We start from the raw sequence: 12997 nt of genomic DNA on the forward strand, positions 1-12997 counted from the left end.
GCTAAACTCTAAGAGAGCTCAGAGCCACAAGGAGAAATCCAAGGCTCATATTACAGTAAATCCAGTACAAAGTTCGATAGTGTGTTGGGTTCCACAGCACTTTTGCACACAGCGGGCAGAAAAACCGAATACAAACTTTAAAACTATTACAAACTTTGTCACCGGGGGAGAAGCGGCAGCCAAACGTGCCAGCGTATCTCTCGCAACCCGGAAGTCAGACCGAATAAAAAGAGTTTAGTTTTAGTCAATGGACGTCCAAAATCCATCTTAATAAGTTAGTTAAGTGGTGACCAATCGATAACGTCAGTGGACTTCCAAAACGCGTTTTATACAAGTAATTTACTTCGGGACCAATTAATAACGTCAATGGACGTCCAATATACGTCTAATAATCGTCTTTTCAATGTCTGTGTTTGGACGTCTTTTCAACTTTCATTTTCAACCTTAAGAGAACGTTGATTAGACGTCAGTCATTACGTTATTTCAACGTTGAATTAACGGCTAATTGTTTACTGGGCAGAGTCTTTTTCAGAATGATTTTTACTATGATTTTTAGAGAAAATTGGCGAGGGTGGTGACTCCTCCTCTGGAGCCATCTGGCGATCTTCCTCAGATTAAGTCAAACATTAGTTTGACAAATGTTTTTAGGAGAGCTCTGAGTTCCATCAGGTGATACATTTAGTGTCCATTCCAAGGGTTTCTTGAGTGATTTAAAAGTTATCTGCTGGTCTAATGGTCATCTGGTAGTCATAAACTTTCGAGCAGACCACACAGTGTAGGGGCAAACCTTTTTGTGAACATCCCAGGGTCAAACTGGAAAGGGGGTTTCATGGCCTTCTGGTCTCCAAACAGATTATGTGTGTGTGGGGGTAGTTCCATGGCAGTCATCAAAGCTCAAGCTAAGGAGCGGAGAATTCCTCTTGGCCTTCCTCCACTACAATATGAACTAAATATTGTTGAGAACTGTTATAGAACAATCAGCTAACCAGCACCATTTCTTTCAAACAGAACAATGAAAAATCAGAAAATTTAAGAAATAGAGACCCTTTTAAGACAGTTGACTTATGAAATAACTATTAGAAAATGACATTACAATTAGTCACTTGTTCATGGGCTGTTCTGTGTTAAAAATATGATTATGTTTCTAATATATGATTATGTTTCTGCCACGGTACTAGATAAGCCCAGTCCAGACTTTTGACATATTTCGTATGATACCCGATTATATACAAATATATAAACGAACGAAGGCATATATTTTCATATCACAGATTAATCTTGCATTTTTCCAGCATATAACCAATATAAAAAAGGTCAATGTTAAACATACCACAAAACAGAATTTGGTGGGCTTAATGGGTACAATTACCCTAATTCATAACCATAATAGCCTGCACTCATCTGTTTGTTTTTTCATCTCTTATTCATCCCTTTCCATCTCATTCTTTTTCAACAACACCTAGCAACCACTTGGAAACACACTTGTAACCATTCAGTAAACACCTGCTACACCATGGCAACCTATAAAAAAGGTTATATAAAATCTAAAGCCTATATCATAGAAACATCTTAAAAGCCACATAATGACATGTTAAAAATCAATATCTATAATATAGCACCTTAGCAAACACCTAGTTAACACCTCAGCAACCAACTAGCAACACCTTAGCAACCAACTCTTATACCATAGCAATATCTCAAAATCCCCCTTGCAAAAACGTAGCAACCAAAACCTATACCATAGCGCCACCTCAGCAAACAACTAGCAACATCTGAGTAAACAATACCTACACCATAGTAATATAAGCAACTACCTTAGCAGCCACCCAAGATGACCTTAGGAACCACCTAGCTTTGTAGAAAAAGTCTGCTTGTTATATAAAATTGTGGCCATGGAAGTGATTGGAACACATAGAAAAACATACTGCAACAATTAGTATCCTAAATTCCCAAATGATTAAAGTATTAAAGTAAAGATATAAAGTATATAAAGTACATTAAAAAGAAAAAGTGATGTTACAAATAGAATTGTTTATAACTGACAACAACTGAAAATTGTCTGTCATATTATCTGTGAAATAAAGATGATGTGAATGAACAAATCAGAGATTTCAGATTTTATTTAATTTTTAGAAAGTGTACCAACTTCTGTGGATATGGGGTTTGTACATACATAACTACATAAATGAATATACATATATTTTTGAATATCAACTGAGTAAGATGTCTCTCTGTCCAGACTGCCGAGATGTGCTGTTGCCCCTTCTTACTGACCAGCTTAGTGGCCAACTTGATGACCACTCCAGTAAGCCAGACCATGAGGCCTGTGTGCATCTTCTGAGTACTCTGCTGGACATGCTCGATCGCAAAGATATGGTTTGTGGCTGAGCAGATAATTTTCCTAAAACAAAATGCAGTCATGTTAACAGGGCATCACAGTGAAGACAATAGTTTCAGGTCATATACACACTTGTTTTTTTTTTTGTGATTTTACAATCCATCCATCCATCCATCCATCCATCCATCCATCCATCCATTCATCCATTTATTCATGTTTTCTCTCTCCATATTCACTCATTTTTCTAGGGTCCCAAGAGTAGTCATGTGCAATTAATTATGGAACGTCTCTTGCGAAGGGTCAACCGCACGGTCATCAGCATGAACAGAGATTCTCCTCTGATTGTAAGGAAGTCTGCTGTTTTTAAGGAACAGTAAATCAAAAAGCTGGCAAATGTTAAGAATGCAGTCTTTGTTCTGAGCCTTTGCTCTGAGCTTGTAACAATGATTTTAATTCAGCAATATTGCATATTGACATTTCAGTTTTTCTCTATTTTTCTTTCTGCATAGGGACACTATTTGACTTGCATGACTGCTATCTTGAAGCAGATGGAAGATGCACACTATGCCCTCTACATTAGCACCTTTAAGACCAGACAGGACATAATTGTAAGTCCCATTCCTTTGCAGAAATAAACAATGAATGTAAAAAAAAAATTATGTAAAGAACAGACTTAAAAGATGACAGATCTTGTTTTGTATATCCAGTTATTTTAATATGACTCCATGGATGACACAGAATATCAGGTGCATGGAATCACTACATCTGTCATCCGTCACTTTGTTGTCGAACTGTGCAAAGAGGCATCCTAGTGAGGTGAAAAGTGGGACTGAGTTATATATATATATATATATATATATATATATATATATATATACACAATAAATAAACACAATAAATGTTGCTAACTAATGCAAATGTGGTGTTTTGGGTAAATAAATTGGTTGATTGATGGATTGAATTGTGTGTCCTAGCCTACATATATAGTGTCTGAAGACAGGCACCCTCACCCCTTGCATGAAATGGTTTAGTCCGCATTCACTGGGTTTTTTAACTAGGCACATTTAACTTAGCATTCATTCTGCTGAAGTGGAAGATGATGCCCAAGAAAACTAAATCTGGTTTTCAGTAAAGAAAATAGAGGCAGGAAAGAGGCAAAAAAAAGAAATAAGGGAAAGCAAAAGCTAAGTTCTTTCCCAAGAAAGGTGAACCTAAATGTGAAAGCAAATAACCTACATTAAATGTTGGTGGTTGAGGGGGGCCCATGGGCACTGCTTGTACAGAATTTAGGTCTAGGGACCAGAATTTGGTGCTACACCTTTGACTGTGTAACTACATTATCTGGAATAATGGTCTGCCATCCAGTATACTTGGGATGAATAGGCATTTGTGCCTATAAATATGCCTTTAAATATCCACCTACAATCCCTGGCAAAAATTATGGATTCACCATTCTTGGATAAATCAACGAGACATGCCACAAAACAATTTTTTTTTAAAATTCCAACTTCTGCCACCAAGAAACATTAAAAAGAAAGAAATATAATTGTTAGTCACTCTATTTTTTTTTTTTTTTAGATCAAGTAGAGGAAATATATATGGAATCATTCATTTCTTAGGAAAATATTATGGAATCACTCTATACTTTGCACTTCTAAAACACTTGCATCTGAGTAAATAGTCTTTAGAATTTAGTCTTCAGTTTAAAAAAAGAGTGCTTACAGCTTGAAGAGCTGTTGCACAAAGCGGATTAATATGAATCACAGCTCAAACACCTGCAACATGGTGGCGCAGCAGGTAATGTCGCAGTCACACAGCAGGGTTTCCTCCAGGTGCTCCCGTTACCTCCCACAGTCCAAAAACACATGTTGGTAGGTGGATTGGTGACTCAAAAGTGTCTGTAGGTGTGAGTGTGTGAGCGAATGTATGAGTGTGTTTTGCCCTCATGTGATTCTGGGTAGGCTCTGTACCCACCGTGACCCTGAACTCGATAAGAAGTTTCAGACAATGAATGACAATGACAATGACAATAAATCATTACAGGATATTGCAAAAGATGTTGATTGTACCCAGTCAGCTGTGTCTAAAATCTGGGCCAAGTACAAGCAAGATGGAAGCATTGTAAAATGGAAACATACTTGTAGACCAAGAAAGACATCAAATTCTGTATTTAAGCAAGCTTGTCTTGTGGAAAAAAACATTTTAACAATAGAAAAAATCCAACTCACTATTTTCCACCGAGCACTTAAGATATCTTTCTTAAAAAATGAGTTTCATTATATGATGTGACAGATGCTTTCTAGTATAGCAGTATGTAGTTTAGCAAAGTCTGTTGTATGAGTTGTATGGATAGGAGCATATGTTGTTGTAAAACCTCTATATACTGTATAGCATTTGACAATACGTTTCCAGATGTATAAGCTGCCCATAGGCACTAATGCAAACTCATGCCATCAGATTGTGCACTGATAACAAGCTGGATGGTTCACTGCCTGCCAAACATGGCATCTGTGTTTTCCAGATTTTGACCACAGAACAGATTTCCATTTTTCTTAGTCAATTTTCAATGTGCTTTGGCCCAGAGAATTGGTGGCATTTCTGGACTGTGTTGATGTATGTCTTCTTCCATACAGGATAAAGCTTAAACTTGCATTTGTGGATTTCATAGCACACAATGATTTGTTGAAGTATTCTTGAGCACATGCAGTGAATTCCAGTACAGAACCATGCCTGTTTTAATGCAGCACAGCCTGCAGGCCCAAAGATCACAAGATCAAAGATCACATCCAGCCCCCTCCAGGGTGTATTTCCACCTTGCGCCCAATGATTCCAAGTAGTCTCTGGACCTACCGCGATCCTGAACTGGAAAAGCGGTTACAGATAATGAATGAATGAATAAATTAGTTATTATTATTATTTTATTCCAGCTCCCACTAGAATTCCACTCCTGCCTGTAACATACAGTGCCTTGTGAAAGTATTTGGCCCCCTTGAACTTTTCAAGCTTTTCACTTGTGTGAAAAACTTATTTGTAAAATAAATAAAAATAATAATAATTAATAAATAAAAGCCCCTTACGGCTTTGTTTAATCTGTACCTCGTCAAAGACGTTAACTGCTGTCAGGCAATTACCCCAGACCGCAGATCTCTAGAGACATCCTGGGTGTGGCATCTAGGAAGACATCACCGTGGCCAAATGATCAGCACCTGGAATTTCATTAATATTCAAGGAATATTAATTAATTAAAGGGGGGAGGGACATATGCACAACTATACATTGGCTCTCTGGCCAACAAGCCAATAAATCTTGTTCCCTGCATTATAGGAACATGTTTCTTGTATAAAAATTTTTATTAACATGCTAAAACATTTATTCAGCACAGAACTTCACTTTCAATCAATAAATCAATAAATCAAACCACCTTTACTTTCACTCTAAAGTACATTGAGGGAAACCCTCATTTACAATGTAAATAAAATGGTTACAGAATAAAGTAACTTTATAACTGCTGTGAGTGTAAGTATGGGCATTGCAACATTTTACAGTAGTACATGTCCCAGTTAATTGGGTCTAAGTCTGCCCCAGTTGTACGTATACTGAAACATCACCTATAGTTGACAAAGTATTTGGGTTTTTTTTTTTCCAGTGTATTTGTGAAATATATTTATCATTTATCTGACATTTTTATGGATCCATCCATTAAGACACAGAAGGAGAAATGTGGGATTGTTAGAATATCTTGAATATTTTAGCTTTTATAATACGTAAATTTAAAAGCCAACATTCTGTCACAAGTCACTTATACTTTACTCAAGTAATGTTTTATAAAGTTTGTCTCTGCTTTTTCCATCACAGAATATCACTGTAGCATTAATATTTCTCTTAACAGGACTTCTTGATGGAGACATTCATCATGTTTAAGGACCTGATGGGAAATATATTCCCTTCTGACTGGATAATCATGAACATCCTGCAAATTCAAGTTTTTCTACGGGCTATTAACCTGTATGCTGATGTCATCAACCAATATTTTTTGGATCCTGCTCATTTTCATTTGCAGGTTTGTCATTTTTATTTTATTCCTGAATGCCTACCAGTTTTCTCCAAATTTCACATTATTTCTGTGTTATATATGGAAGCATATCATTACCAAAATGTTATCCTAAGTCTGAATTTAAATATTTCACCAATACATGATTGAGGTCAAAATTCAAATGGAATATTCTATTCCATTTACATTTACATTAACTTGAATGTTTTTAGTATATTTATTTGAATGAAAATGTATTCCCCAACTTGAACTAATATGTTTTGTTTGATCATGCAATAACTGTGTCAAACTTTTAAACTCACCAACTCACCACCATGCTAAAAGGTTGGCAAAATTCAATGTTAAATGGGAAACAGCACCTCTACATTTTGCAATAACATTATCACCCCTACTGTGTCAAATTTGTTTCAAAATGCTTTTGAAAATGCAGTCCAAGCAGATTGCATTCTTTTTTATTTACATGACTTCTCCATCTGTCAGTCATCTTATCGGGGAAGGGCCAGTGTCATGCTTGGTGGAAATGCCTTTAACTAATCAGCCAACATGTTTTAGGTTATAGCTATACTTAAATTAGAAGAGGAAAAAGAGACACTTTTGATGGTAACACTTGAAAATTAATATGTGGCTAAATTTTCTTTCTTTTCTTCAAGTGGTGAAGTTAATGGAATTTGAAATACAGTTTGATTGGTTAGCATTTTCTGAATCAGAATCTGTTGATTTTACAAAGTATACAAGGAATTTTTCTTGATGAGTGCACACATATATGACATATAACATTCTAAATAGACTAGAGAGGCAACAACTATTAACAAGTATTAAAACAAGGGAATAATCAGACTAAAGAATAATGACTAAAAACAGCCATGTCCAGGGAGCTAAAATGTGGATGACTAATATTAATACACACATGATGTAAGTACATCCATGAAGATGGCAGCCAAAGAAGCAAAACAGCTTAGTGCATCTTCTCAAGTACACAGTGTACAAACAGATAAACAAAAGACCAAAATGCTGGTGTAAGAATATAGACTGTAGAAGATGTGGGTTAGTTCGAAAATGCCTGTAAAAATAAAAACCCAACTCAAGACAAATCCAAAGAAAACAGAAAAACACAATTCTGAAAGCCTAAAAAGAAACAAGTAAATCAAGCGAAATACGAGTCTGACAAACAAAGTGTTGAATCTGATGATGAATACTTGTGTGAAATGTCAGTATTAGGAAATTCTGATGGTTACCGGGTACAGTTAAAAACCAGTACAGATGTAAGTGAACACGGCAATATCACTCATTTCAGAAGTGGTCCACCAAAAGAAGCTTAAACATCTGAAGCCAAAGCAAAACTGACTTTGAAAATATACATGAGTGAGACAGTACCAGTAAAGGGAGTTATGGATGTGATGGTGAAGCTTAAAAAGTAAAAAGTAAAGCTGCCACTATACATTGTGTATGGTCAGTATCCTCTTTTGTTAGGATGCACAGGGCATGAAAGAATAAAACTGAACTGGCAGGAAGTGTACCTCATTTCAAAAGATGAAGCTACACTTGTGAGCATCCTGACGAAACGTGTTAAGGGTCAGACAGTAAACCAAAATTTTGGAATTGATCAACTGTTCTCTCAATGCTATTGACACCATCTTCTCAAGGAGAAGCTTGGGCTCGGGGGAGCCCATCTGCCCTGATGGAACAACGCCAGCTGGATATGCCATAGATGGATGGGAGAGGTGGCGTGTGGTATGTCTGGGGCCTCTTTCCATTGAGGACATTGAAGATTTATACCTATTCGGATTTATTAGGCGGTACCCTGGTTTGTCTGAAAATTAAAAGAGTTGAGTCAGTTCAAGGAAACAGACCAACATGACTGATGGGATGGGCAGAGCCGTTGGCACACAGACTGGGACTGTGAATAGAAGCTTGGATTCCATCAAGGAGCAACTAACGACTTTGAACTCCAAGATTAAATGTTTGGAAGACCAGTGCAAAAATGGAACTTTGAATCAGAGGGATTTTTAGCTCAAAATTAGCTCAGGTCTCTGATTCTAACAAGCTGAATTTATCTGTTTTGGCTGCCCCAGCTACCAGCAGCCTTGAGCTGCTGTAGTCAAACTCTCCTGGAGGAACAGTTGCTATGGAGATCTGCTGCACCTCCCCTGTCTGAACTGCGGGCTCAAGGACATGTGACTGCTACTACATTCATGGATTTTCTCACAGACTGAACCTTGCCCCCCGTCCCCCACTGAACACACCTCATACTTCTTTTGTCCACATCACTGAAACTATCTGTGTGTATTGCTTGTGTGCTATAGGTGCTTCCTTAAGGCACAGTCTGTGACCTTCTTTTTTTTTTTTACCACCGCTGCCCTGTTGTAATCCAGCTGTTTTTTTTTTCTAACTGTAAGATGGTGATGGCGCAGGCACCTGCTGTCATCGCGTCTCTTGTGCACACTTAACCCCTGTTTGGGTGAGTGGACAGACGGAATGTAATTTTGCTACTTGTACTTGTACTGATATTTCTTCTTTGCTAATTTAATAATTAGCTTTAGCTTGAATTTGGCCCCTTTATAGAGAATTCTGTCCTCACTCTTGAATGCTGCCTCCATTTTTCTCTCTGAATTCAGCTGAAAACCATGGTTTTTCATTGCTGTATTTCACCAGTACTGTAATAGAAATACAGTTGTCCTCATAGACATGTATGATGTTACTGTGTTTGTGTATTCATTAAGACCAGGGCTGCCTAATCCTGGCCCTGGAGGTTTACTACCCTGGAGATTTCAGATTTAAAACACCCACCTCTAATATTCAAATGCCCTTGAAGGTCTTTCATTACCTGGATTAGGTGTGTTTGGTTAGATATGGAGCTAAACTGTGCAGGGTAGTAGATCCCAGGACCAGGATTGGGCAGCCCTGATCTAAACCACCTGTCATTTCTTCAAAGACAGTCCAGTGTGTGGATTCAAAGCAACCCTGTAGATATTCAATGTATCCACTGTTCCAACTCGTCATTGTCATAACATGTTTTGCTGGTCTTGAGCTTCTGCCTGTACGTGGGGATCAGGTGAAGGCGACTGTGGTCGGAATGCCTAAGAGCCAACATTTCTCAATGCATTAGGGATGTTTAATAGCAGTTTAACAGTGATTATAAATGTTTCCTTCTTTTGAGGCAAAAGTAATATGCTCTCTGTACTTGGACCCTCCTTTTGTTAAGCTGACACTGTTAAAGTCACCCAGAATGATGAGCCGTGGGTCCAGATACTCTCAATCTGATTTCATTATCAGATCAGCCAGTTGTTTCCCCACTTGGAGGAATGTTGACTGCAAACTGTGAAGGTAGTATTGTCTGCAGTTGATAAAATATTATTCTAAGTGAGGAGAGCATGAGGTTATCAGTACTGCTATGTCCTTACATCCATATTCATGGATATAAATGCAGAGTCCTCCCCCTCTGGTTTTAACGGTGAGCTGTGTGTCTATACAAGGCACAGCACGCTGTCTGGGTCAGGTCAGAAAGCCAGGTTTCTGTGAAACAGAGGCAGATGAGGATGAAAAGTCCTTGTTTATTGTGTTGAGCCAAAGTATTTTTAACCAATTTGTTGTGTATAGACCACTGATTGGAGAGAAATAAAGACGTAAGGGTGTGCGAAATCCGCACATCTCAGCCTTAAGAGAAATCCCGCATGTCTGCCCCTCTGCCAGTTCCTCGCCAGGTTGAGGAATTCCAAAATTTCAGTTTTTCCTGGAAAAACTCTGGAATAATATCAGGGGAAATGTGTACAATAGACAATTTTAACAAGCAAAAACAGCACAGATGAGTGTCTCATCCAAGGGGCCATCTTGAACAGAAGCATTTTGACACAGACCTAGATTTGCAGAGGTGATATTGATGTTGTCCTTTCAGTATGCTAAGAAAGTTAATTGATCTTTTCTGAACTGCTTAATTTATAGTAGCATTCATTATGGCTGGGCGATATGACCAAAAACTCATATCTCTGTATGCTTAAAAGAAGTGGCTGTAGCGGCTTGACCTTATTCTTACTCGTTCTTGATTAATAATGGTTTTGACTAATGATAATAATTATTATTATTATTAGGATTGGCTTAAATGACAAAACCTTAACAATTAATTAGAGAGTGAATACTGTCACTGCTACGTGAGTTCTTCAGGATTTTCAGACTCTTAATGAACAAACTCCACGCGCTGTTATTTCAAATAATGGAAATATTTTATTAAGAGAAAAGAGAATATTTAATAAACATAGCACAATCATAAAATTTCTCACAGGATCAACGCAGGTCAAATCGGTTCGAATTTAGAGATAGGCTAGGCGATATGACTTGGAAAAGATGTGTTGCTATGGTCTGATTAAGATTATGTTACTAAGAGATTTAATTCAAATTTCAGCTCTGGAAATGAGGAATCTTAGCTTACTTTTCTGTTGGTTTCAACCACTCGATGGGTTATAGAGGCGCTTTGAGGTTATGGGAGAGCGGAGTCCCGCTTGGTTCCCACAGTTCTTCCGTGGGAGCTTTTCAGGCTGGGTCAGCATAGACTTGGTCACTTTCGAGACAGGCCGCCTCGGGCGTGCTCAGAGCATGGTGACGCAGATGAAAGGATTTCCTCTGGCTCACTGTCCTGAGTGGGATGTTCCATCCATATGGAAGCTTTGGAACAGAAGTTTGCTTGTCCTTGCAGTCTCCAGAACTAAAAATCGAATTAATAAGCTTAAACTTATTTTACGATTTTCCTCTATCTCGGCGGTGTCTCTTACTCTGGCCACGAATAAGTTTCACCTGCTTTGATCAGTCGTAAGATTAAACTTGGATGGGCTACAAACATGAACACAAATAAACAAAGAGAAGATTACTGAAAATTGCTCGACGTTACTCTGTAGTTTCTGTATAACACTGCTAACTGGCACAAGGCGTCCCTTGGAAATTGAGTGAGGTCCTCTATAAAGTTCAGTTGGAGAGTAGTTTGTCGGCGTAAGAAGAAGTAGAGCGTCGCAAGTGAAGTGAAGAGAGGGCGACTTGAGGAGCGTAAAAAAGTGTAGCGTAAAAAGCGAAGCGGAAAGAGTAGAACAGGGCTGAACAGAGCGAGCTTAGAGCTGGGCACTCGCTTTTCAGATGTGGCGCGGTCACGCCCATTTGGGAGGTCTCCTTTCTTTGATTGGATCCTGGGTCTTAGGCTCACGTGACTTGTTTCACGTTTCAGAGAGGGAAGAGAGTCACCTGTACATAGAAAACTGAATAAAGTAAAAAATACTTATACATACTTGTGGTATAGCACAGTGAGTGTCCTGGATTATTAATGTCAAATATCTATGTATATATATCTTGGGTATTTTACGATTACATCCCACTACAATATTATGCTAGAAGTTAGAAACTAATTCGTTTCCCTAATCAGAGACAGAAATTTTCCTTCATGATTGAAACAGTAATACACATCACTTCATTAGTTAGTAGACATTCACTTGAGAATAACAGAGAGTAACATTCATAAATATTGCATAAAAATGTTTATAAACACTCGTTATGCATTTAGAAGGCGGCAGAGCGAAACATGATTTCGCAAACATCCACTTGGGGGCACTGTTGGTCCATGCTATTTGTTTGGTTTGAGCTGGGTTATGGGAGTTCACCGCAAGGTCAATTCTGGGGGCCATCTGTCGATTTGCAGAAGATAATCAGTCGCCATCTTGACGCTGAAGGCAAATAAAACTGGGTTCGTTAATCCCATTCTCCAACACTTTGTTTGATCTCCTTCTGGCTTAAAAGCGTCATAAACTGGGTCTGTTTTCTTTCCATTTCTGAAGAAGACGGAACGTGTCCTGCTTAGCCTTTGATGTGCGTGAGTTTGTGTGTGTGTGGAGTTGCAGAGTCTTTCCGCACACACGCAATTTTGTGGAATGTGGGGTTCTGTTCCAAAAAAAAATCCTTATCAGAGTGGAGAGTCTTGCATTCAGAACTTTTCATTTCTTTATTCGATCCATAATCCACTACATGGCGATATACTATACGATACAATATTATGAAAACTATAACAAAATATAATGTCAAAGTATTAATGTTTATTTTTAACACCAATAATAATAATGAGGTCACTTTCAAAATCGTGTAAAAAAAAATATTGTGGAATGTATCTATATATCGCCCCAGCTGTAGCTTGAGCTGAAGTCAGAGTTAACACGCCTGCGTGAGAAGGTCGCACTTACGTCACGATATCGCGATATGGCAAAAATCTTATCGAATTAAAAACCATACCGGTATTACCATGAACGATATTATATCATCCACCCCTATTACTCATAGAATTTAAACAATGAAGCCAATAGTACATTGTTCAGAATTCCCTGAACATCAGTTAAAAACAATTATGATATTTGAAATTTAAAACTTGTTATTGAGAATGATACACCACCCAACTGATCCCGGCTCATGGGTGGTCCTGACAATTGAAGAACATGGTGAAAGGTGGGGAGATAAAGTATATGGAGCCACAAACGGCCCATATTCTGTAGTTATAAAACTACAAAATGCTACTGGATGGTCATTGTAAATCAGAGAATGGACAGTGAATGTAGAAACAAGGAGATGTTTATAATTTTATGGTT

The 12997-nt window shown here is 38.0% G+C and overlaps 1 protein-coding gene across 2 annotated transcripts in view; it reads left to right on the plus strand.

The window, feature by feature from the left end:
- The window catches only part of dock5 (dedicator of cytokinesis 5), a 208447-nt gene that overhangs the window by 115463 nt on the left and 79987 nt on the right, over positions 1–12997 (plus strand). For both annotated transcript variants that reach the window (XM_066643473.1, XM_066643474.1), the window contains exons 26-29: positions 2240–2376; positions 2587–2682; positions 2848–2946; positions 6228–6398. In XM_066643473.1, the coding sequence (XP_066499570.1) occupies positions 2240–2376; positions 2587–2682; positions 2848–2946; positions 6228–6398 (503 nt within the window). The remainder of the gene's footprint in view (positions 1–2239; positions 2377–2586; positions 2683–2847; positions 2947–6227; positions 6399–12997) is intronic.

Source organism: Hoplias malabaricus, chromosome 14 (assembly GCF_029633855.1).
Source record: "Hoplias malabaricus isolate fHopMal1 chromosome 14, fHopMal1.hap1, whole genome shotgun sequence".
Classification (NCBI taxonomy): Eukaryota; Metazoa; Chordata; class Actinopteri; order Characiformes; family Erythrinidae; genus Hoplias; species Hoplias malabaricus.